Genomic DNA, 27,703 nt, shown 5'->3' with positions numbered 1-27,703 from the left:
CAGAACTTAAAGGGGTAGTTGTTCCAAAAATGAAAATGTGATGTTTATCTGCTTATCCCCAGTGACTGTTTCTTCAGTAGAAAACAAACAAAGATTTTGAACTCAAACCGTTGCAGTGTGTCAGTTTTGTAATTGGATAGGAATCACAGCTTTGGTTCTTCAAAAACATACACAATTAAAACCAAATTAAACCCAGAGGCTCGTTATGATACACTGATGTTAAAAGACACAAAACCATCGGTCTGTGAAAGAAACTGATATATATATATATATATATATATATATATATATATATATATATATATATATATATATATATATATATATTATTTATTTATTTATTTATTTTTCTAATTTTCACATCAATGTCCGAACTGTCCTGAGTGCATTCCTCTCAACAGCAGGCGCTTGACACGTCTTCTTCTTCTTCTTGCTTTACAGTGGATCCAGACTTAAGTGCATTACCGCTACCTATGTCTCAAATGGACCATTGGCACTCTATCTAGAATATCAGTTAGGAGTGTGAATGCTCCACTTGAGAATAGGTAGCGGTAAAACTTATATACAATAAGACTTATGCCCCTGTTTCACAGACAAGGTTTAAGCTAGTCCCAGACTAAAATGCATGTTTGAGCTGTCTCAACTGAAAATATCTTGCTCTGACATAACTTAAAATATGTCAGTATCATTGTTCTGTGTCAAGATGCACACCTGTAATGTTTTCTTCTAACGCATTTTGTATAAGTTGTATAAATACCTTAATTTAACTGAGGCCTAGTCCTGGTTTTAAGTCTGTCTATTGATATATAACAACTCCCTGCTGAAAAAAAAAAACAGCTAAAACCTTTAAGATTTACTGCTTTGGCTGGTCTCCCAAGCTGGGTTTAAAGTGGTTTTGGCCACCTTTTTTTAGCAGGAACAGACCAGTTTTTTTATATTTTATTTTTTTATGAATCAACTGGTTTTAGCTGGATTAGCATAGAAACATGCTAGCACCTTACTAATCATGCCAGAATAGTGCTAGTAACATGCTAGTAAACATATTAACCATGCTAACAAAATGTTAACACCATGCCAGTGACATGTTAATAATGTTAATAAAATGCTAGCAACTTGTTAAACATGTTAGAAACATCCTATGATCATGCTAGTAAAGTGCTAATAATGCTTGAATCATGCTAACATGTTATTAACTTGCTATTCGTGTTAAAATGCTAGTAACTTGCTAATCAAGAATCAAATACTTGGCTGGAAAGTGTCAGCGGAAATGAGTATCAAGCACAATTTGTCGGCGAGTGTTCTCTGTTGCACACGGTGGCTTGTCAGATGTGCGACAGCATGCCTTGGGAGAACAACATTCATACATAAGGTTCATTTATTAAACATTAGTGTATTAACTAACATGAACAAACAATGAAATACATTGGTTACGGTATTTATTCATCTTTGTTAATGTTAGTTAATAGAAATAAAGATGTTCATTGTTTGCTCATGTTAGTTCAGTGCATTAACTAATATTAACAAGATTTTAATAATTTAATATTAAATGTGGAAATTAACATGATAAAGATGAACAATTTCTGTATAAGTGCAGATCATTATTAGTTAATGTTAATTAATGTAGTTAACTACTGAACCTTATTTTAAAGTGTTAGTGATTTGTTTAGTACGGTTAAGGTGTACAGTCAGACACATAAGCATTATTTAGAGATAAGATGGATATATTAAATAATAAAAATATTGTGCCTAAGTGAAGCAAATAAACAACTAACTAATTTAAATGATTGCATTATTCAATAGGCTACTGTAGAATTAACAATAGATTATATCAAATAATTAACTTACCAATAAGAATAAAGAAATGTGTGTTTTACATGAATTTAGAAATGTTTAATATTCACATTTTTTATGTGTGTTTTGCACCATATATTGAATAGGCTGATCTGTAAACGTGGAACAAAAAAATTAGATTTAGGCCTACATGTCACCAATATTTTTTTAATTCTCAAAAGAGCCTTAAGAAAAAGAAAACACACACTCAGTGCCTATCACACGCTCAGTAATATAATATAATATGCCGTGTGAAATATGTTGTACTTCATAATATAGCCAACATATTTACCTCCCCTTCTCTCTTATTAGCTTCAGGGGAGATTATACAGCGCGAGAGACATCTTCCGCTTTTTAATTGATGGCTTGCCGTGTAACCATGACAACTGGCATGGATGGACTGTCGTCTCTAAGGCCGATCTCGTGTCAGATTTATCCGTCAGGCAAACATCACTGTGAAAATTGGCTGGTATCTTGTCAAGTTAGTGTGAGGTCAGAAGAAGATGATGGTGATTGTGAATCTGAATTCAACCCGGAGTAAAGTACAAATTTAACAGATTAAACGTGGACAGGTGTGAGTGACATCATAGAATGCTTAGATTAAATCTCTTATCTTTCTGTTTCCATAAAAGCGTCAGTTTACAGAATTAATTTGAACCACTGTCTGCGCTCACAGCTCGTTCTTCTAAAGCCGAACGAATGCGCAGATACCCGGTATCTGCCACAAGAGGGTAAAAAAGCTGGGCAAAGTGAGGTAGAGAAATGAAAAACAATAAAATACAATGAAAATAAAATAACTTTTAGATGTCGACCTCTCCTCACTTTATAACACTATGTGACTTGAATATGAAAACATAACATATATGCAGTATGAGTTATGAGTCACACAGTCTGGTTTAAAGTCTTTCATAAATTATGAATCATAACACTGAGCGAAGAAAACGTGCCAAAAATATATGTTAAGTTTTTAAAGTTTATCCTGTGTTTTCTTGTCGTATTATTGTATCTGTCAGTATGCTACCATCTCTCTAATGGCATAATCTGCATTTACCAAAATATCCAGAAGGGGGAGACATTGCTTCTGAGAAATGCGCGTCAATTGTGGCAGCTGCTTGGATCCTGTAGAAACGTGGAGGGGATTAAAGTTTTTGGATTTAATGCAGAAAAGGTTTATGTAAAATACGTCTGCATTTCTGTTACCTTCATCCATATGACACATGTATGATTGTGATGCATATTCGTAGCTGTTTTGTATTTCTGAATCAAGCTTGGGGTCAAAATGGCAATGGAGAGAACAAGAGAGTAAGCAGTCAAGAAAGAGAGCATGGACGTGAAGAAAGAAAAAGCAAAAGAAAGTCATGACATTTGCAAAGTATGGTAACCCATACTCGGAAGTGGTGCTCTGCATTTAACCCATCCAAGTGCACACACACCCGGAGCAGTGGGCAGCTACATTCAGTACCCATGGAGCAACTGGGGGTTTAATGCCTTGATCAAAGGACACTTCAACCATGGGTACTGAGGGTGGAAGAGTGCTGTTCATTCACCCACCCACAACTCCTGCCAACAACAAGACTTGAACCTGCGACCTGTGGGTTACAAGTATAACTCTCTAACCATTAGGCCACTAACTGTTATAAGGAGGAAGCAGGTATCTTCAGTTCAGCTGCTTTGGTTTTATTTGGTTCTTGATCAGGCTGGAGTGGATTAGAGCTCAGAGAGAAAAAAGAGAACAGGAGAAAGAGTCTGTCAGGTAGCCTGTCTGTCTGAGATGGCCCAGCACTAATGGACAGGTTAAGATGGTCTGTAATCCTTACATGGGTGGGTAAATAGAGCAAGTCTAGGCCACTTTAGCACCTATTCAGACTGTGTAATGTGATTCAGTGGAGGAACAAGCATGAGAATCCTCCTTTAGTAAACAGTACAACAAAATATTTAAATCCGTGTAATCTAGAGGAAACCAGGGTTGTGGAGTATAATGGGGAAATCCCTAAAACCATCTGAGGATTTAATGCTGTGAATAGAACATTCACTGGTTTGCTTGGTGTCTTTTAAAGTGACACGGGACATTTGTGTACGCGTGTGTGTGTGTGTGTGTGTTTGTGTGTGTGTGTGGTACTGGATGAATTGTGGGAGGAGCACAGTAGGTGAGGTGTTTGTATCTGACCTTTCTGCTTTAATGAAATGTCATGAAGATAAAAGAGGAGTAACGTGTGTGTGTGTGTGTGTGTTGATGCGGGCCCTGTTTGTGAGTGTCAGCTGAATGTAGGCCTAGATGTGTACGTTATACGTTGTCTTTCCTCTTTCCTCCCTCCTCTCTCTGTCTTTCTCGATGTAATAACAGTTTGGAGATACTGAAGCTCCATCTCTCATCACTATTCAATGCTCAGCTACATCGCAGATGCCTCGAGACCACGGCTCCTGCCAGACTTTCAGGCTAATTACATTCAATCCTTTCACACTATTCAGCCTACTGTTTGATAACGAAACTTTTCTGAGATGAAATAGAAAATAATTTAACATTGACACTGACACTTGATCTACAGTCACACATCTATTTTTTGAGGTGTAATTACGTGAATGCATCTGTACTTTGTACTAACAAAAGAATGTAACTATAAAGTCACATTTTCTTGGAATCTAACCAAACATTTGTTCCAGGGTTTTTCTAGGCTATGAGCAGAGTAAAGACAAGGACAAGTGTTTGTTGAAAGATAAAACTGGAGTAACAGAAGGTCCTTGTGTCTTTGTGGTCTTCTCTGTCTCTCATCTCAGAGACTTGTGGTCTGACTTGCAGCACTTGCTCACTTTTTTCCCACTGAATTTTATTAGTGGATCTGACTGTATATTATTAGATGAACAATTATATTTAACAGTTGTATTTAATTTTACACTACTTTCAAAGTAAAATAGTGTAATTAGTGTTAAACTGTTGTTTTTATATTTAAAAATATTTATTTAATAATTTCTGTAGTGCTTCAGGACACTTACGAGCTCCTAAAACCCCCTTTTGCTTCTAAATAGACCCAGACACATTTAGTCAGTCGGTCAGTCAGCAGTCTGGGCCAACTAACACTTCAGGAATCTCCTGCCTGCTCAGAGCACTTCCTGCTCGGAGAATCAACAAACCCACCAAACCCTGAAAATCTGAAAAAAAAAAAAAACACATTTCATCCATATACTGAAAGTCAATATTTATTTATTTGTGAAAAATACTTTCTCATCTAAATATAAGTATGTTTATTTTACACCTTTTTTTATCCATTGTCAGATGATTTCAAATTTCTTGAATCTTGAATTTCTTGAATTTCTATATCTGCTATCCTGCTTTCCAAGATATCGGTATCAGCTTTCAAAAAACAATATCAGTCTAACATTATTCCAGACCTCTATGGTATCTCTCTTTTTTGATCTTAAAATAAGATATTTCGAGGAATGTTTGTAACCAAACATGTTTGTTAAAAGTGTTTGTATACATTTTTGACTAATATAAGTGATGTTTGAAAATAAATGAAAATTGATTTGTGAGGACATTTGAAGTCATCCTACAGATATCAACAGTTTTGCCAGAAGACTAAATGTTATAATTTCCAGATTAAAAAGAAAACAACATTTTCACTACTATAATGAAGTCGTGTGCATGTGTTGTTGTGGACATTGATGTGTCAAGAATTACAGTAAATGATAACGCTGCTCTTTGCCGAGAATGTCAGTGACCTATGTGTGGCACATTTTGTGCGAGCGTGCTGGTAAGTGTGTATATGCATTGTGTCTTTGTGTATGTGTGTGTGTGTTTCTGTGAGAACCATGTTGGAGCGCTTTAGCGAAGCAACGTAGCGTGCAGTACAGGAGTGATGTGGGCTGAGCCGACCTGACCGAGCCCCAGCCCTCCACTAATCCTGTCGTTTTCAGGAGCCCTGGCCCGTACTTGATGAGCTTGGGTAAGAAAAGGGGCAGCTCTTTCTCCCTCTCGCTTTTCCCTCTCTCATTCCCTCTCGTTCTTTCATTCTTTCTCTCTTTTTCTCATGCTCCCCCTCTCAAACCCCAGCCTGGAGCCAGTGTGCAAATGAATGAGTTCCAAGTGTTTACTCAGCAGTTCTCTCTTCCTTCACATCTCTCTCTCTCTCTTTTCTGACAGATATAGCATAGGTGGACACTAAGCTAAATTTCAAACATCTCTTCCAACATGAAAAACAATTGCATAGATTTGGGGTTAGTAATTAGGTGAGTTTGGGACGTATATTCATAGACATACGTGGCTTCATAATATGTGGAACACTTAGAAACCTATGAATGTCCTTGCATTAAATGACAAAATATCAACCCAAGGGAAATGTTTTAAAAATGATAGCAAAGGAACATTTTTCAAGCATTTCAGAAAAGTTAGCTCTGAGAAAATAACTTTTATGCAAATGCAATTTGTTTTAATATTTTAATGCAATGCAATTTTAAAAGAAAATTCACCTAAAATTTTAAATTCTGTTATCACTTACATCATGTGATTCCATACGTGCATTTTTTTCTTCTTGTTTTGCTCCCATCGGACCCAAATGCATGCATTTCCTTTTATTCATTTTTTTCTATACAAAAATAAATAAATAAATAAATAAAAATGAAATGTATGAATGCCATTAAATAACAAAATATCAACCCAAGTGAAATATATTTTAAAGAATGACAGCATGAGCACATTTTAAAGCAAAACATTTCACAAAAGTGAAGTTGGGTCTGAGTAATGGTCCTGATTTGTTTCCAAAAGATATTTAATAAAAAAAATTATAAAATTCTGTTATAATTTACACACCTATGACTTTTTTCTTCTGTGGAACTCTCAGCCTTTTTTGCCCCCACTGGACCTGACTGAACTTCATTGTCTTTCATTTAATTTTTTTGTCTAAAAAAGAAAAAAGAAAAAAAAGCAGTTCGGAAGGACATGGGGGTGAGTAGATGATGAAAGAATTGTTCTTTTTGGGTGAACTATGCTTTAGGTGTCCAAATAACATAAAGGTTGCATAAAATCCATGGGAAACAGACATGTATTCTACTTTAATAGCTCCTGGGACATTAAATCTTAACCATCCATTTAATTCAATGCAACCTCAAACAATGCCCCTAGGAAGGCATTTATATCTTGTATCTTTACTGTATAATCACATGTTGGAGACTTGTCATGGTATAATGCATGCCACAGTGTGCATGTTCATGCAGACACATAAGTATTACAAACCATTAAGAATTTATTACAGTGCTTTTTCAAGAGTTGGCTGATATGTGCATCTCTGGTGTGTGTGTGATAAGAGAGTAAAATTACGGGGATTACCCTGAGATGGTAGGCCCTGGGGCTGCTGGATGAGGGTGTGGGGGAGGAGGGGTTGTTTCCTGGCTGTAGCCCTTGTTTGTCTGCCTGACCTGGCAGCACTAGGGGCAGATCCTGCTTGGATACAGCCCTGATCCCACGCCTGTCTGAAGCTGTTAGCCAGCCGCTCTGTTCGGCTAGCTGGGCTTAGCGCGTCTGGGCGCAGGGAGGGGCTTGGGCTGGGGCCACCGCATGCTTTGTGCTTTGGGCAGGAGTGAATGCTGTTATTGCTTATGACTCTGGTCTTATTCATACTGCCATATCTTTCTTCTCAGTCAGAGCTGAATATTGTCTGTCCAGTTTCTCCCTCTCGTTCATATCAAATCTTTATTTTATTTGCTCGCTCCTACCCAAATATTTATGCACTTAGGTGTTTTTAATTGTTTATGGATTGTTTGTTTAGAAAACTTACTTTGAGTTTTAGGCATGAGAGACATTTTACCTCCTGACCTTACTATAGATCCCTTGTGTTGAAAAGCAAAGCCCTAGTAATTCCCTGATAGCTTTAACTATTCTTTTAAAGCTGATGAGAATTCTATGTGCACACTATTATTGTCTTGCTGTAATTCAATCAGTAAAATCCGGGGCGAGAAGTTGATGTTGGGTGCAATGATGCTGTATTAACACCCATCCTTCTATAGTCTTAATCTGGAGAATACAAATTAAACCAGCAGTATTTATTTTAACATTCTGTAAAGCTTTCACAGCTAAATTGCTGTTTTTAAAGGCCTGTTTTTATTTTTCAATTGGTGGATTGAGAGGTAGTTTGGGAAGTCTGTTACAGCCTTTCTGTGTGTTGTTTCTGTCCTGGATACACAGTGAACCCTGGGCAAACTATGAGAGAGAGAGAGAGAGAGATCAAAGATAGAACTTGCAGTGAGCGGTCTGTGACTTTTTTTTATTTATTTATTTATTTTTTTTGCACTGTAAAACATTAGCCTCAAAAGTGATGCAAAAGTGAAAATCTACACAGAAAAGTTTATTGCACTTTGTGACAACTTTACATTTAATTGATAATAGTATACTGGCAGAAATTGTTACAGTTTAAAGGGATTTATGCAGAGATTAAAAACAAAAAATATATATCTTAATGGTGTTTTTTTTTTTTTTATAGTGAACAAACTGAGTATTCACATTCATAATGTTCCAGATCTTTGTGATGTGAAGAAAGCCATACTTTTTGAAACTGTTCAGCTTACAATATTTAGTAGGCATTTAACCTCCACCTCTCCAACCTTTCCTTCCTAATCCTGTTGCTCAGTGCTGCACTGACTGACCCCCAAGTGAGTGGAAGCTATTATGTAAGCTACTTTGCCTTATCTGATATCTCACAATTTATTTTCCATATAAGGTCACAAGTATAGCCTTTTGTTTCCTTTTTGTTTTAATTGAAGGACAGAAGCATGAACTCTTAATGACAGCTCATACTGAAATATGAAAAAGCTAGGTTAGATATTTAAAACTTTTCCCCGTGTTTAACTTGATATATATATATATATATATATATATATATATATATATATATATATATATATATATATATATATATATATATATATACTTTTTGTGTGATTTATTCTTGAATTAAGGTGTTTAGTCAGGTTAATCAGATATGTCTTTAAATAACAGGTTGTAAAATATACAAATCCATCCGTTCAAAATGCATTTAAGGTTGATTATCTGACCTCGCATTCTTTGTTAGTGAGGGAAGAACTGTCACCCAATCGATCGTCACGAGGCGGCCCGTGTCGTCACTCCGCCCGCTCTATAAAACTCCCCCCGACTCACTCACCTGGTTAGACAAACACCTCTCTAATTTACAGCTGAGCGCACGCTTATTTTATTGTTGTCAATATTTTTATGCCCTGTTTCGGGGGTAAATTGAAGTCATTTTTTCAATTCTGCCAATCCTAAAAGTTTAAAAGACAACTTTTATGAATCTTGCAAGTTTTTCATACTTCACGGGCATGTGCAACATGACGGCAGAATCCCAGCACTCGCCAGCCGAGGCGGCCAGTCCAGTGGTGGTGTCTCCCAACGTGAGCCTGGACTCCCCGATTCCTCTTCATCCACCAGCGTTGAACCACCAAGCCCGAACCAAGGACGGCGTTTTGATCAAAGCCGAGCCTCGGGGCAGCAGTCCAAATACAGACAGAGAGGAAGGCGTTTCATTGGGTCAAACAGAAGAACATCTGCCCGCCACTGGCAGCCGGCGGAGGAAAAGGCCAGTGCAGCGAGGTAAACCTCCCTACAGTTACATCGCACTGATAGCAATGGCTATCGCCAATTCACCTGAGAGAAAACTCACTCTAGGCGGCATCTATAAGTTCATCATGGAACGCTTTCCCTTTTACCGCGAGAATTCCAAGAAGTGGCAAAATTCCATACGGCATAACCTCACCCTCAACGACTGTTTTGTGAAGATCCCGCGGGAGCCCGGTAGGCCCGGTAAAGGAAACTACTGGACGCTTGACCCCGCCGCTGAGGACATGTTCGACAACGGGAGTTTCTTGCGCCGGAGGAAGCGCTTCAAGCGGACTGATGTTAGCACATATCCTGGGTACATGCAAAACTCGAGCGCTTTTACGCCCACACCTATGGGTAGACAAGCGTACCCCAACACCTTGTACCCGGGTGTAACGTCTGGCTACGGGACTCAGTTGGCTGGTTCCCCGCACCCGGGGATGCTGCATCACTATCAGGCCTCGGCCGGGGTCACACAGGGCCAGACCAGGATGTTCAGCATCGATAACATTATTAGCCAGCAGACAGTGATGCAGAGTGGAGGAGATCTCAACCCGCAGTCTCTTGGCCTGGGTGCTGGAGACTTGGGTGCCATGACCTCCTGCTGTTCCGTATCCACCTCTGACCCAACCTGCTTTCAGACACAATCGATAAATCAAACGAGCAACATGCTGAACAGGAACACGGGACCTCTTGCTTCAAACATGACAACCAACTACACGTACCCCTCGTCGGCTTCGCCTCCTCACCTGTCCGGGGTCACGCAGTCCAGCTTCTCACCGGGAGGCTCACAGGTGTACTGTTCGGGAAACAGGATTTCGCTGCCCCCTGTGCGTTCTGGGTCGTGCGCAGATCACAGCGAACCTCTTTTAGGTCTCTCCGGACCAACAATGAACTCCTACAATAATTCATATATGAGACAAGCCAATTTTGCCTCGGGACTGGAGCGATACATGTAAAAACTCCTGCAATGACAGCGTGATCCACTGCATCGAGATTGAGTTCTTCTTGACTATGTAACAAAAGTTGTGTACCGTGTGAGAGAATTAACAAGTTATTTGTGTTGTATACAATTATTTGCAATACTGTTATTGATATGAGGTCTGAAATATTTGACTTTATATCAGAGAGCATTCAACCCCCTGAACAATGTAAATATTTTAATAAACTGTGTTTGTGTAATATTTTTCCGTCTGTTCTCTTTTTTAACTATCGTTCAGAACAATTTGATTCAATAATCACACATAATAACAGTAACACAAATAGCCTACGCATCTCATCTTTTTACTTGAATCCAAGTTATTTAACATTCGACATAGTGTTTCTGTTTATCGACTATTGTTATTAAACTTTTTAAAAAATACATTTTCTTAAATAGTTCAGTCAAATGATATAGTCTGTGGGTCTTCTCTAGAGAAGAAATCACTTAGGCTACGCCTATAAAATAGCCTGTCATCTTAACAAAATATTTATGCACTTGCCTATATATTTTAACTTCAATCACAAATTATGTAATCGTCCACTTATTCTGCTGGTGAGGGGGCGACATCGACTAGTTATTGGACTATGTGCAAAAAAAAAAAAAAAACAAGAGTTGGAGCATTTTACAAAACATCCACTAGATGTCAGGCACCACCAGGTTTAGGCCATGACTGAGTTTAATATCCTAAGAACGCTAGTCCAAACACATTGTTGTCTATGAAGCACGTAATCACAAGTTTTAAAAATATATATTTCCCGAGAATAAAATGTTTTGTTAAAAATAGGTTTTTACGCCACAGTCTTTATTTTATAATCCACAGTCTTTCTATTTTTTGTAGTCTGTTCTATAATAACTCTGTTTTAAACGTTTTCAGTTGTGTGTAGGTCTATAACCTAAGTTTTCAAAGGAGCATAATAGGCTAAATGTAACCGCGTCCCTTATGATCCACGTCAAGTGCAGTGCCATTAAATGCACTTATTTTTAAACATTACTTATTTTATTTATTAAGCATCTGTTTTTTTATTTTATTTTCCCCCTTTTTAAATTCAGAATGTTTTGCTTATTCTTATTCCGTAAGCAATATTAATTTGCATGCTTATAGGTCATTTTAAGTTCTGGAGAGACAAACCCTTTGGTGTTAGTTTAATAAACTCTTAAAAGACTAACATAAACTCTTAAAAGACTAACGAATCACTTCATTTCGTTATTGATATACAATAGGCCTATATATGCTACTGGTTTGAGAAAACGATGTAAAAAAGAAAAAGAGTGACTTCACTGAATGAAGAACATGATTAGTTATCGAGGAACCCAGCCCATGTCGTTGTGGTCCTCCTACGTTTTGCTTTTGCAGCACAAGGTCCATTTAATTACCACGACATTTTATTTATGAATAATAGGTTAGGTTTTAAGAGCCACAATACTAGTTTTCGCCTAATAAGAAAAATGGCCTGCATTGTTATTTTTGTTTGATTTGGTTGAAGCGAGCTTCTATTCTATTTTGTGTGGGATGCACCGTAGAACCGCTAGGTGGCAGCAATTTGGTTAAAAATGTTACAGAGTTACAGTGCACTGTATAGAGCCCTTTTATTCCGTGTCAGCCATCAACACATCAACTGGTGAGCCCACTTAAAAGCGGATAGAATGAAAAAAGGAAGGGGAAGCCTATTTGTCAGTTTAGGCCAAAACGCAACGGTGATTATCTGGTTCTTTTTCAGACAGTCGCCTGTGGTTTGCACGGTGACATTTATGTTGTGCAGGGGACCTGGACGTGCGCGATGTTTTTTTTTGTTTTTTTTTTGTCTGTTGAGCAGACAGAAAATAGTGTTTTTTAAATTTATTCAGGCCTACTCCAGCGCTGTATATTAAGATAGAGACTAAATTTCATAAGGCATGGAAAAAAGTAATATTAGGATACAAATTGGAGAAGATGTTTTGAACTATTGAATTTATAAATCAAATATTTTATTTAATGAGACAGAAGAATTGCATAAGGTGCTAAATTGACCTCTGAGTTTGGGCTCCCATGGGCAGCTGTTGTGTAGGCTAAGTGCACAGATTGCTCTGTCAATGCCATCGTTTCCAACAAGCAGTTCACGAACTTATAGCGACACTTATATTTTATTTTTTATCTGAAATGTTTAGCAATTAATTACTTTTAAGTTATTAAGACTACAGACTAAACTATAGTAAAATATTAAACTAAAATTTTTTTAAATACCGAAATGCATGTTTTTATGTGGACTTTAATTTCTAATAACAGAAAAGAGGCATATTTAGCTTAATGGAATATAAATTATTATGGGAAACGGAATAAAAGAGAAAATATGGTCGCAAAGCATGCTGAGCGTGAAATTTGGCGTATGCTGTGGAACATATTTTAATCTGAAGCACAGACTGGTCTCAGGGTTTGTATATGAATAATGAGCATTAAGAAAAACGAATTCGATGCCCAGCACGTTTTGTGGCGCATATTGTTATCGACTCATAAGCAAAGACTAATTCAAACAGGTTGCAGTGTTTAATGTGCTTTTATATACGTTAGGAGAATATTTACATATCAATAAACGGATGTGTTTGGAATTCCTGACTGAGAAAAACGAGGTGAATAACAGCACAAAAAAAGTAACCACCTTATAACTTGAACGCATGAAATTTTGTACTAAACGTACATTTGGTTTCACCCTGGTTTTTGTAAGAATATATTACAATTTAAGGTTATTTTCATGCCAAATAAATCGATTTTTATTAAAACTGTCCATGCACCTGCCGAGTTCTTGAATAACTTAGCCAATTGATTCATGCTGTTCATGCAAATACAAGGATATTTACAAATATCCTGAAATATTTAAATACTTGCAGTTAACTGTATTGTGCTAAACTGTGGATTAATTTTGACAAAGCCTGAATAATATTAAAATAATTTGTCACCAATCGTGCTGTGCAATTTTGTAATCAATCAATGTTGCCTTGTGGCCCTAAAATGTTTCTGTTTTCAGTCTCATGTCACCTATTACTTGATGTGTCCGTTTATTTAGGAAATATCGATTCGTTGAATCCTGTTAAAGAAAACTGTTTTATTCTATTTATTCGGTAGCTTTTAATCAATTATTTGTGCTTCTATAGCCAATGGCATAAAATATCCATCTGGCGATTTGATGCATAAATAAATTAATAAATACAAATATGCCATTGCTTTTCTATTTTTCTGTCTTTTGTTTATTTTCTGTATCATTGACTTATTACTAAAGTATCAAATCATTATTTATTTCGAATATTATTAATATATTTGTTATTATAGGCTACTGTTTATTTTAAGCAACATTAAAAAAATAATAATAATTTAGTGTAGTAAGGTGTGATGTTATTTGATTTATGCGTTGCCAGTTTATTATCTTTGAAAAATCCTCAGCTTTATTAAAATTAATTTGTGCGGGATTTAAAAAAATCATATAACCAAAACGGATTTTTATTTTATTTTATCAGTAGCCTATTATTTCTGCATTGGTCGCGAATGTCTGTTAAATACACATGATAACGCGAGTTGATAACACGTAGGCTACTTGCTGTTGTCTCCCCTCTGCCGCTTTTCTCGGCTCTAAACTTCCCGTAGTTCCTGGTTACTGACATGCTGATCACGTGACTATGGTGCCTGGATAAATAGTTTTTGGAAGCCGCGCGGGGGTATACTTGGAGGCTCATTCACGCGCAGCGCTGCGACTGTACACGATAACAAATGCTCGAGTTATGAAAACTGAAAACTCGTTAGTGAATGCATAGTCATAGTGCTAGTCATTAGATCCAAAAGTTCATATCGCATACGGACCAACTGCGCTCCATGAAGAGGAAATCGGGGTCTTACCGAGTGTCCAGTAAGACTTGAAAGAGGTGTGGACGATTTTTGTGTTATGCGAGTGTTTCGAGAGTTTCTCGTTTCTTAAAGTATATTTTCTATGCGGCTCCCGGACGTGAAGAAAATATATTTTGGCTTCGGGAGGACTGGAGTTTTGTGGTTCCAGAACGCACAAGTGACTGAGAGGGACACACTGCTTGTGTTGGGTGCTACACGAGACTGGACACGGAACGCGAGAGAGGAAGACAAAAAGACTCTCCAAGAATGACTCTGGGGACGGACATGTCGGACAGTTCTGCTCTGTCCGACGATGTGGACATCGATGTTGTTGGCGGGGATATTGTAAAAGAGGGTACATATATTCACCATCATCACAGTTTTCAATTGGACAATGACTCCGATGACAATCTATCCCAGAATGCGGGAGAGGGCGCAATCTCTCCGGGCCAAAGCAGCTTGGACTGTCCGGCTGACCGGGTCGGGCCACGGGATGACAACAGAACCGGTACGTTAACGGGGGATAAACCAGGGAAAAATGCATTGGTGAAACCCCCTTATTCTTATATAGCCCTGATAACCATGGCTATCCTGCAGAGCCCAAAGAAACGTTTGACTCTCAGTGAGATCTGCGAGTTCATCAGCAACAGGTTCCCATATTACCGGGAGAAATTCCCCGCGTGGCAAAACTCTATCCGTCACAACTTGTCACTAAATGATTGCTTCGTCAAAATACCCCGTGAACCCGGTAACCCGGGAAAGGCAATTACTGGACCCTCGACCCAGAGTCCGCCGACATGTTTGACAATGGGAGTTTTCTGCGCAGGAGGAAGCGCTTCAAAAGACACCAGACCAACGAGATCCTTAGGGACGCAGGGGGATTTCTACCTGGCTTCGGCTACGGACCGTACGGTTACAATTACGGCCTGCAGCTGCAAAATTTCCACGCGCATCACCCCTATCACCCACACCACCCGGGAGGCGCGTTCCCCTTCCAAAACGCACCTTGTGCTCTCCCAACGCCTTCCTCCATATTCTCCACGCCACACAGCTTGCCTTCGTTTTTAGGTACCGAGCTGAGAAAGCCTTTCTATCCTCAACTCAGCCCGACCCTTCCTGGTCTAGCGCCTCTCAAAACGGACACTAATGGCCCAAGTCGGCCTTCCTTCTCAATAGACAATATAATTGGTGCGGCTAGCTCACCAGCTTCTCCGTACACCACGCAACCGGGTGGCCAGGCTCAGATCTTAGCCATGCTGACTCCCACACTTGCTTCTGCCACGAACCACTTGAATCTAACGCAGGAATCGATGCTTCAGGCCGGCACACAGACTTTCTTGAGCAAAACGTCAAGCCTTAACAATTGCCATTTCTAGAGTGGCAGCAAATAGAAAGTGCAGCAGTCCAGTTTAATATGGTTGTGTCGTCATTTGCTAAGGTAGGATTTACACTTTTGCAAGATAAAATGCTGCCCGTTTCATGTTTCTGAATTTAAAAAAATAAAAGGATAATTAAGTATATTTATGAACTGTAAATATGTTTGAGTTTGAAGAGAGAAACATACTGAAGAGAGGAAATTAAGGCCATGTGAATAGTAAGCTAAGATTTCACCTTTGGACGGCCAGTGGACCTTTGCCGTTTTGTCCAGAAAGTCAAATAGTTTGTACTCATTGACATGGAATTTCCTCTTTTGACTTAAATGAAGATTGTTTTAATTATTTTATTGTTTTGTATAGTTTGTGAGTTTGTGAAAAGCACTGTCAGTACCGAGACTTAAAACTCAGGATTTACTTGTTTTGAAAGCACATTGCCCAGAGACAATAGGGGCTGTAAATAGATTACATAGGTTAACGTCCCACTTCCCCTAGTTCTCTCAACAGAAGTGTTCTGGTGAATTTTATTCTTATTTTATTTCTGTTGATAGATAATTATGTGGTTCTTGGTGTAAATCGCATTACCTCTTTCTGTCTGACTCTTGTTAATACATATTTCATTATTCCATTGAAAAACAATTATCTGTGAAAAGAATGTTGTTATATGTAAAGATACAAAACAATGTCCATAGGTCATTTTTTTGTTGTATTGGCAAGACAATAAATGTTTGTGAATTTGAAGATGTTTTCGTTAACTTCTTTTTGCTTTAGTCTTCAAACAGGCCTATCAGTCTACAACAGAGCTGTCAAACGTTTATTCACAAAATATAATATTTGATGTTCAAACAACTGTCAGTTAGGAAAACCAATAATTTTAACCACATTGTTTTTGGTTTAGTGTAATCATTTTCACCATTTTATACATTGCTAGACCTAATGAGACTATTCAAATTCACATAATAATAATAATAATAATAATAATAATAATAATAATAACAACAATATAATTACATTGTCAAAATGTTAGTTTAATATTTACTGCCACATATAATTTATTTATGCTTTATGCAAAATAGATTTGTATTTATTTTATTTTATATTTAAAAAAAATCATAGTGTGTGACAGTTTCACACCAGTATTTAATACGTTGAAGGCCCAAGGCACGTTTCCTCTTGTGTGGCGCTTTGAGCCATGATAATTGACCAGTTTCTGGCAAACAACAAAGAGCTAAAGCAATGGGAACATCAACGCTTTGAAAGCCTATAATTGAATGTGAGGGTTCTACATGGATACCCACGAATTCTTTTGAGGATTCGTTGCTAATTTGTGGTAGCATTTTTTTCATCTGGAATCTAATCCACAATAATGCAGCTTTTTGCCCATTTGTTGATGTTGTCACTGAAGACCTTGTCCCCAAGGCCTGAATGGGCACCCAGCAAGTGGTCTCTAGCGAGACAAGCCACACACATTTGCTTCTGAAAGGCGATCGTCTTAAAAGACTCTCGGTTGTCCGCTTTCATGTCATCTGTGTTGTCTTGAGACATGTACAAAAGAAACAGCGGGAATTCACCGTAGTGCGAAAAACAGACTGATGAATCCATTGCAGAGCTGGCCGAACACACGGTACTGTTCAGAAGGTGGTATAAAAAAGCTGCCTTTATTTACTTGGTTCGTGCGCAAATGGGTAAATTTGCTTCGTGGGGTGTTTTTGACAACTGGTTGTTAGACATAAAGGAAGGGTTGACTCACTCACCGTATTTTTCTCTCTTCTTCAACTCCGCAAATCCTTTTGAAGCGAATGCAAACATGTCGGTCGGGGCTGTAGCCTATTAATTCAAAGCGTCGTATATTTATATTTATATCTAAAATACAGGCTAAATATTGGGCCATGTTTCATGAGATCAAAAAAGTGGACCAAACTAATATTTTAACCGTATTTTGCAAATACTTCTTTACAAGCCAAAACTGCGGGTGAAACTGAAGTTTATTTTTCTCTTCTGTCAGAGTCATAGTTTATAATTTATTTATTATTTTTTAATAGGCTATAAAGGTAAACCTTTATGTTAAATTATTAATAGTTTTTTTTTCTTACATTTTTGTAAAATTATATGTACGAGCTGCAAAGTCTAAGAATTTGGTAAATTACTCAGTTATGGAGTATTAAGGTTAATTAATATAATACGCATTTCTTAGCCCTCTTTTGGTTACTCAGAATTGTGATGCTTACTGAATAATTAAACCAAATGTAGCCCATATTAATTATACTCTCTCTCTCTCTCTCTCTCTCTCTCTCTCTCTCTCTCTCTCTCTCTCTATATATATATATATATATATATATAGTTTTTTATAGCTTATTTATGTATCAAAAATATGGTGACTTTATTTTGGGACATTTATTTTGAACTTGAGGGCAGAGGTCATGTGCTTCTCTAGCAAAGACTGGGAGGAAGGACGATAAATGTATTGCTGGTCGGAGGTGACAGAGAGCAGCAGAGAGGAAGCAGCATTACACAATAGTTTACTTTTGATCTGTACTTACTGTGAATAAAACTGTACTCGCGGCCTATGAATGAAATGGAAAGGAGAAATATTCCCTCCTAACCGCGTTTGCTTACATGTGGTCGTGTTTATGTCTATGTCATAATTTACAGCTAATGAATTTGTGGTGATCAGTTAAGTTTCAGAAAGATGGGCTCTTGATTAAAGAAGGCGAAATGCGAGATTGGCTTTAATGTAAAAGGGACGTTTATCTTCTCTCTTGACGTTCAGTACTTTTCAGTCTTGTTTTGTCTCTCCATGAGAAATAACATCACTCTCCTTTAATCGGATCGAAAGTGTAAATCATGGGTTACGGCCTTAAATCCCACTAATTGCCCGTTCATTTCGCTTTCATTTATTTTTTTTTCCGTGGCGCGTTAGTTACACCAGGGGACCACCCACGATTTCGCGTGGAGCAAAGCGTAGCCTATCTCTACTTATCTCTTCTATCGCTGTAATTTTAAAACGGATACCTCTAAAACAAGTGCGTATTTGCTTCTGGCCTGGTGTTTTATATGTTCTCTGCTTTTTTGAACTGGCTGTTCATTCAAATAACGGGTTCACCCTGCTGTGTACAGTGATTTTGCCCCCTCCCAGTTATATGCTGTTGATTATAAAATTTAAGTTTACGTTCACCTTTACTAACGCTATCCGATCGACATTTCTTTCAAATAAATGTATATCTTATATGTAGGATAGTAACGTAAGTAAGTTTCTCTTTTTAATGATTGTTGTTGATTTAGATTTTATTTATATCTACTGCCATTTAATTTTACACAATGCCTATATTCTAGATGAGTATTTTTTTAATAGTTAATCTATGCTTAACATTGTCTGAATATTTGTAATCATAAGTGAACATGAATAATTTAAATTTCTTTGCAGGCTTTTTTTGCTGTACAGCAGGCGCTTTTCATAACTTTCTCCTTTTAGAAACGGCTTTCACTGGACGCGTAAAACGAGCAGGCTTCTTTCAGTATACATTAACAATATGTCTTTTCTCGTCAGGATAAATGCTGTATTAATTATAAATTGTGTTGTACGTTAATTTTAATGATACATATTTATGCCTATTATTATTTAATTAATTGGCAATTCAATCAACAAACAAAGGATTTACATACGGCACTGTTTTTCATGTTTTTGGTTCGGATAATGCGTAAAAGCGCTGACAATGATTTCTTATTCTTTTGTCATGGTTAGGCTGCTTGCAAACCACACTCTCAACCCTCAACCTCTCACTGACCTAATAAACAACAGATTATAGCATATAGGCTATATCGTTTCATACAGTAAACGTCACCTTTAAAAAAAATAGGTATTCATGTAATGTGTAAAATATCAAATAGGCTATGCCGGTTTGGGCTATACATTTGGAAGTGGCAGTAGCTATATAGGCCTATAATGTATAATTTTTGAAAATTATACATATTTTGCATATAATTATATTTTATTTAAAACTAGTTAAAGTAGTTGAACGCATTATATCAAACTTATTATTAGGCCTATGTTTTTGGCTTGTGACAAACAACGCTCCACTGCGTGTCTAGTAGGCTATTAGTGAGGATCTACTTACAAGACCTGCTTGTACATCTATTTTAGTTCTGTAGTTATAAATAGATAATTATTTAAAGCGTCTTGATATAAAAATGAGTGAGATACATATTACCTTAGATGAACTGGGGCACCTGCTGCAAGAACTGCACGGTGCTGCGCGCTCGTGCTTGTGCTCGTGGGACATTAAATCTGTTATAGGCTACACGTTTCATTAATCTGCGTGAGACCGTTTTTAAAAATATGATATCGGGTCCAAACGTATTTTTAATGCATAATAATGCGATCTCATTATTATTATTTTTCCCTTTTTGGTTAATGTAAAATAATAAAACCTAATGACGAAACCTGCATTAGTCAGTAGATGTTTTATTATTACAATGTGACTTTTGAAATATTGGCTCTCTGTAACTTTGCCAATAATTTTGCTCGTTAAGACTTTTATCAGTGGGTTCCACAATAACTTTGTTGTTGTGACTTTAAACTTTGCTGCTCTCTCTCTCTCTCTCTCTCTCCTCTGCTTCTCTAACAGACTCTTTCATTTAAAGCGGTGAAATAAACAGATGATGGGAGCTCTAGTCCTCATTGTGAAGGAATGCCGTCGGCCGAGTCCCCTGACACCCTGCATGAAGCAGAGATGTACGGCCACAATAAATTAGGCCCTCCCTTCGCAGCCCAGCATCTCCCCCTCCATGTTTTTCTAGCGCACCGAGGAATCCTCTGCTTAATTAATTTAGAATGTGTAAATAAAGCAGAGATACAGGCCTCCCCTCTTCTCTGGAAACAAAATATTAACTTTGGAAGTGTTCGCCCCATCGACTTCGACTCACTGGGACTCACTGAAGGACACCTGCTGTTGGCCTGCCATCCCACATGCACAGAGAGGAACACACGGGCATCACCGCGATGAGCGATCACTGAAGAAAAGTCCTGAAATCTGTTCTGTCATCAGATAAGCACAATAGCTTCTTTATATGACCTAGAAATGACCGCTCGACAGAAAGTGATGTATGGTAAGTGTAATGACGGTCTCCATGGCAACATGCCCAAGTTATCCTCCCGTGCGTCTTCCCTGTTTGCCAGAAAACAGTAACGCACACTCCTCCAAGATGTGGCCTGGATATAACCGAATCGGAGCCTGGCTTAGTGACGGTTTAGTGTTAGCGTTATGGAAGCCCGAGGACTTAACTTGTGACCCCAAAAACTCTTAGTTTGATGGAGAGGGGCAGCTGTCGTTTGTCCGCGAGCATGCTCCCGTTATCCGGTCAGGATACCACTACTAGGCTACCAAAAAAAATAATAAACTCAGTTTTAAACACTGATTGATTTAAATTATTTGATTGGCTTATTCTCAGGGTTGCTTGACTCGTTTTAGCCTACTTATTGCCTTCATTTTGCTTTGCATGCAAACCGGACCGTCATGAGTGTGAATTATTTTCTTCCCAGGCAAATAGTAGCCTATCTAAGGTTCGCTTTAAGTAAGACCTATATAAGCTATACCACTTTTCCAATTTAGGAAATGACAGATAAATACAGATGGTGCAACAAGGGTAGTGATTTTTCAATTAAGCTAGTCCCAAGAACCTATCAGTGACAGACTGACAAAAATCTTAAGTGAAATGTCAGCTGAAATGTGGGGATGTACAGTCGCCTCAGATAACGGCATAACGTTTCACCTATAGTCTCCCTCTTGCACTCTAGAAGACACATTTTCCCTCAGTGTGAAATTTTGAGGTCTGTCTAAACAAAATAATGATCTTTTGGTTTGCAGGACTAATCCAAACACGTTTCTCAACGGAGAAGCATGCATACCTTTTCATCTTGAAATTAAAACTTAATTCCCGTGTCACTTTTAACGGCTCTATTTTCCACAGTAAAAGAAACGGGATACACGTCTATTCCAGAGCCAGGTGAAAGAGAAACTTCGTCAGTGTATGCATTTCATATCTTCGTAAACCGAAGACTGTTTTCGGAAAGAATGGGAAAGTCCCGCGATAAAAATGAAGTTTACTATCCAGAGTGAAATGCGATCAGAGAGAGGTCGCGGGGCCAAACTTTTTAAGACTAATGTTTATTTAGAGAAGTGAGCGCTGTCTATGAGCCTCCCGCGCTCTCCTCGAGCGCAGCACTAATGTCTTTAGCAGAGCTGACCGGACCACCGCGCGCGCGCGAGCCTCTCCTGGCTACTGACACTGTGGCGGGAACCCCTTGAGGAGACTTGTGGATCAAAAAGCGAGACGGACAAATCACAATATTTGGGTTCAACACATTCATAATTTTGAAATTTTAACCGTTACCCAAATGGACTCGTTTCAGAACCAATTAACCCCGTTGCCTCTCTGCTTTTAGATAACTGATAAAATCCTCAGTGTTTTGTTTAACTGTGTATGTGCGTTGTTTGTGAGGAGACCTAGGCTCCATCCATGTGTTTTCTTACAGTTTGTAAAATTGAATTAGTTACGGTTAGGAATCTGACCTCGTAGCAAACCCCGAACATATTTCCAACTCCCAGGTTCGTCGTGTTTTAGGGTGTTTTGTTTGTTCAGCTGGAATGGCCATCAAACAGCCAGTCCATGTCTTCCTCGTCGAACTCCCTCTCCGCTCTTGCCTCGCTCCCTCCTACTGTCCCTCCGGTTGTCCCCTCTCACGCTCTCCCGGCCGCGCCTTGCCACCAAAACGGATCCTAGGGAGGGTATCAGCTTTGGAGGAACACCTTCTAACACCACACATAATAAAAAAATAAAATTATGATGCTTTCTGTAGAAAATACAACAACAACAAAATTCAGAACTTCATGCTTGCAGTAGCTCATCGTTTTTGGCGGTTCACTATGGGATGCAAGGATGTGCTTAACAAATGATATTTGGGTATTTAAAATACCTGAATTTCATTGAGAAAGATATTTATTAATTACATTCACCAGAAGTGCACATATACAATTATGTTAACAAATTCCAATACGAAAAAATTCAATTCGGACTTTAAAATTTCAAACAGAACTTTATTCTCTAGCCGAAAATAAACGTTTATTTTTTTTAAGAAGTGGGTATTTAAAAAAACAAACACAATTTTGTGCCTCGACAAACTTATAGTATTGGCTGTAGTTGCAGCAATAACAAATGTTGCTTACAGTTTAAGTGTTAGTGCGTTAAAACTATTGGACAGATGCCACACCACTGAGATAAGGCCATTGAGAGCACAGATTCACAATGGCTGGGGAGCAACACATACCAAAGGACATACTCAAGTGAAGAGGCAGCGGGCAGAGAGTGCAGGATGAAGCCTCTCTGCACTTCACTCTCTATCTTTATGGGACCATGTCATGGCAGAACCCCCTGCCTCCCAGATATGGGCCAGCATACGGGCACAATAGCTTTGAGTTCACAGGGTGACTCGAAACACTAATGTTCCACCACTCTCAAGCACCTTTCCCCAACCCCACTCTATGGAGTATGGTTGTGTGAGGTAATGAGAGTTTGTGTGTGTGTGTGTGTGTGTGTGTGTGTCTAAACAATACCAGATAATCCATTGCCAGATAATCCGGATTTGTTGCACCTAGTGTTTAACACTCTGGACAGACATTGTCTAAATGTGTCCTGTCCAGTGATTCATTGTTTCAAGATGCTGCTGTGCTCTGTGCACCATTACTAATTCTTAAATGAACGAACGGGATTGTTGTGTGCTATGGATTTACTGTCATTATGCTCACATTTGTAGATCTGTGTGCAGGAGGGGAAATGAGAAGGGGAAACTATTTGCACATTTTGGAATGAAATCTTTCCCTCTGCTCCTGTTGGTCATCCCTCTTCTACACCCCAGCCAGCCAAAGCGAATCCACAAATGAAATGTCCTGGAACAAGTGAAAAGAGTTCTTTATATACTTTTCTAAAACAACAAACATGGTGAACATTTATTTTTAAGAAGTATATAATATATGTAATATATATGTATGTATGTATGTATGTATAATATGTATGTATATATAATATGAAAAACGAAATAAAAGTTTATGCATTATTAAAAATGTAGATAAATATATCGATCAATAAAAAGATGGATACATTTTAACAAAGGTGGAAAAAGGTATTATTATTTATTATAAAATGACCAGAAATGTTTTCTTAATAGAGTTTTTAATACTTAAATATATATTAAAAAGGTGTATTTATTTTTACAAATCTGATTAGTAGATTATTGACAAATTTCTTCATTTTTTAACACTACACAATTTATTAATTTGAAATTAAAATATAAAATTTTCTTAATATGACTTTTATTGAACAATTCTCAATATTAACTAATTGCTTGTTAGTACGCATATGATTAGCATATTGGCTGTTTATTATTATTATCATTGTTATATAATTTTAATATATAATATATTATAATATAAAGGACATATGAATGCCTTATTGTGGATGGCCATATTTTAGATCCTTTAATCCTACCACATAAATTTAACAACTACCTTGCTAACTTGTAATCAGCAGCAAATTAGGACTGTAGTGTTAATAGATTTTTAATAGTGTGAACAAAAATGAATATAATATATAGAATATTTAAATTATAGAAGATAAATAATTTACACTATACACTGTCATAAGTATTCATACAACCATTATAAATGATTTATTTGTGAATGATTTATTTGACTGTTAGCTTACAGTTTTCAGAAAAATTTAAAAGCATGTAAAATCTTAGCCTTTTCTTTGTTGTTAACACGATTAAATATTGTGCACCTCCATGCCATTGTTATTGGCAGCAGGACATGATTAAGTTCACACATGTGCTAATCTTAGTTTAATAGATAGCAGACGATGCAATTCTATCTGTCTGATTTTTCTCTTGAGAACATATGTGTGGTAGTTGTTGATGCTTTGAGGTTTACTTATGATTGTGTCTGTTTGTTCACACAGCTGACAGGTATGAGGCCATCATACATAACATGGAATTGCACTTACTCTCACTAAAATACTTTTTCCTGCATCAGCAAACACCACAGGAGCCGTGGAGCACCATTATTACTACAGCAACTCACTGCCATTTTCAATTTCTCACACGAAAGGAGAGATGAGGAGGAGACTACTTATCACTCTTAGAGAGAGTTTCTAAGGTAGTAACCCTACTTTAGTGGTTTTAGTCCTAAATACTGCATCTCATACCCTAATCCTTTAAGAGAGGAGTGTGTGAGTGTGTGTGCGCTCGCACACGTGTAGTTATATTCCCCTTAGGCTTTTGTTGCCTTTAGAGAACCTTTTCTAGGACTATTTTTCAGGCCTAAAGCACAATGTTATGGAGGAACAAGTCTTTTGTGGCGTAAGTGTAGGTTTCTTCATGTGCATATATGTGTGTGTGTGTGTTGGTGTGTGCGGCCACACAGGGCTAAAGGTTCTGAAGTGGGTTGTGGTTTTCAGCCCCCAAGTTCAAAGCTGAGGAGGGCTGAAAAGCGGGAAAAGATTATGAGACCTCTCTAATGCGCCTTATTTAAAAAATGTTAGGAATAAAGAAATAAAAGCTGGCCAGAAACAATGGCCGTCCTCCCTAAGAGGCAGCAGCAGCGGAGGTGAAGTGCCCTGAGATTGCAGAGCAGAGGCTCAAACAGAGAGGCATCTGGCAGTACAGGGGCTGCATATAATCTGCCCTAATGATTAATGTCCTCCAGTAATTTTACTAAGGATTTCTCCCCTCTTTTTCTGTCACGAATGCATTGTGAGAGATCTCAGAGAAAGTATGCCTCTGTGTATATGTGCATGTTGCCGGCAGAGAAAGTGACAGAGATGAGGTTAAGTGGGCTGTTTAGATGTAACAGATGCTGAGTGAGTGAGAGAGATGAGAATGAAAGGACATCTTAGGGCTGCGGGAGGAAAAAGCTCAAGTGAAAATAATATAATTGCACAGGGTCTCTCCATATCCTATGCTTGCATATGCGTTTGAACCCGGAGTGCTGGATGTATACGGAAATACAGCTGATATTGTGGCACAAAATCAATAATGTCTCGAATAAAAATAAAACCATCTGAAGCCAACTATCTTCTTACCCTAATATAACCTTCCTCTATTTTTGTTCCGTCTCACCTTCTTTTATTTCTGGGTCATGTTTTGGAGTAGGGCAGGAAGTTTTTCCTGGGTATTTATGTGCCAAGAGGATGTGTTGAGGTGCATGAGGGAGGCCGACAGGGTGGCAGACTCCCGTGTGAGCAGTATGATGGGGGGGAAGAGGAAGTGTGTATCCACCAGTGTTTGTCTTCCTCTGCGGTCCTACCCGGCTCTGTCACAGACCATTGTGACCTGGGCAGATTGATGGGCAGCAGTGGCAGGAAGCTGAAAGCTGGGACAAAAAAAGCAGGTAACCGATATGCCGTTTCATTGTGACATCTGATTTTCAGTACAGCTTTCAAATGGTTACATTGGCATGGTAAATAAGTGCAAAAGCATAGTAAAACTAAACATATATAACAGGATGTAAGTAGGAATAAAGCAGCATGTTATGTTTACCACTTTATGCATTTTGCACAATGTTTCAGTTATTCTCCAGCGGTCCTGTTCTCCTGGTTGTCATTTTGCTGCGGTAGGACTTGATATATTCCTCACAGCCAGATTTGAGCTTGCTGAGCTTCTCCAATAGGTGTCATTTTGTCTTTGAAATTATTATTTAAACCTTAACATTGTACAAATATTATTACAATTTCAAAACACTTTTACTGTATTTAAAATCATAATGTATTCCTGTTATGGGAAAGCAGCCTTTCCTCCAGTCTCCAGTGTCACATGAATCCTCAGAAATCTATTCTATGCTAATGTAGTGTTTAAGAAACATTTCTTCATAACAGCATTGTTGAAAACAGTTGCGATGCTCAATATTTATTGTGGTTACCATGATACATTTTTTCAGGATTCTTTGATGACCAGCATATATTTGAAACAGCAATCTTTCGTAACATTGTAAATGTGTTGAATTTCACTTTAGAATAATTTAATGTCTCATTGCTGAATAAAAGTATAAGTATTTATTGCTTTAAAGAAATACTGATTCCAAACTTTTGAACGGTAGTATACATGAACCTTTATTTATTTTTAGTTTTAATTTTTGTGGTTTTACAGTGTAATGTCATAAGTATAACATCTACTCCAGACAAAGTTCTATTCATTAGGAATTGATCAGTTCCTGGTATGTTACCACAATCCACGATGCCTAACCTCCAGAAGACAAGGTAAAAACAGAGAAAGGGTAGAAATGACTTATATTTAGCAAGAGTCTGGCAGCACAAATTTAGAAGTGAATTTGCACTTATTTTATGAAATAGTGTAGTTCATGTTTTCAAAATGCATGAATTTAGATGTGGATCTGTCTGACAAAAGAAATATTATTTTTAAAACCTTCAGAAGTGACCGTAGTTTTACCGTTTAACCTGTGTTGAGTATTACAGGTCAGCAGCGCTGAACCAGAATCAGCTTTGAGAACCAGCAGCGGGGTCGGATGAAAAGGAATCCGATCCCAGATGATTCCTTCTGTTTTGAGCTGTGTTATGAACGCCGGTCCAGATGGCAGGGAACGAGTATGCGCTCAAATCGAGCCAACTCTCTCACCCTCTGCTGTTCTTCTTCCTGTGCTCTGTCAATCTTATTGTCCTATTTCAGTTCAACATGCTTTTCTTGGCATGGTCATGTCAGACCCATGCCTTTCTCCCTCTATTTTTACATTTCGTTTTAGTGTATCACCCAATTGTAGATTATAATGCTTCTGGTTTGCTTTACATACCTAGATACCTTTTCTTGCTTCATTCCTTGTCCCCCAGTCATTCTGTTTGTACTTTCTCTATGAAAAGAACAAGTGACGAGAGAAAGCCAAAGGGAAAAAGGTCACTCTCGGGTGAGTGATATCACCCCTCCCAAAGTCTACACCATATGCTCACACTCCATACAGGCACTCTTCTGCCATGCATTTTTGCAGATTAGCAGATATGTCAACGTTTTT

The 27,703-nt window shown here is 37.9% G+C and overlaps 2 protein-coding genes and 1 pseudogene across 2 annotated transcripts in view; all 3 read left to right on the top strand.

Moving 5' to 3' along the window:
* LOC113107987 (UDP-N-acetylglucosamine transporter-like) overlaps positions 1–23,627 on the top strand; it is a 36,736-nt gene extending 13,109 nt beyond the window's left edge. Inside the window, exon 9 of the transcript XR_003292726.1 lies at positions 23,446–23,627. The gene's annotated coding sequence lies outside the window, so the exon portion shown is untranslated. The remainder of the gene's footprint in view (positions 1–23,445) is intronic.
* Positions 8,914–10,929, top strand: LOC113107976 (forkhead box protein E4-like). The gene has a single exon (XM_026270817.1). It carries the CDS (start codon positions 9,121–9,123, stop codon positions 10,387–10,389), a length of 1,269 nt encoding a protein of 422 aa, XP_026126602.1. The 5' UTR covers positions 8,914–9,120; the 3' UTR covers positions 10,390–10,929.
* Positions 14,016–16,376, top strand: LOC113107984 (forkhead box protein D2-like; annotated as a pseudogene).
* Positions 23,628–27,703: the final 4,076 nt, after the last annotated feature.

Source organism: Carassius auratus, chromosome 8 (assembly GCF_003368295.1).
Source record: "Carassius auratus strain Wakin chromosome 8, ASM336829v1, whole genome shotgun sequence".
NCBI lineage: Eukaryota > Metazoa > Chordata > Actinopteri > Cypriniformes > Cyprinidae > Carassius > Carassius auratus.
This window is presented reverse-complemented; position numbering and strand designations above follow the sequence as displayed.

Bases quoted from the DNA above. Each gene is read 5' to 3' on its own strand.
- LOC113107976 (XM_026270817.1), top strand. From the start codon at position 9,121: ATGAATCTTGCAAGTTTTTCATACTTCACGGGCATGTGCAACATGACG.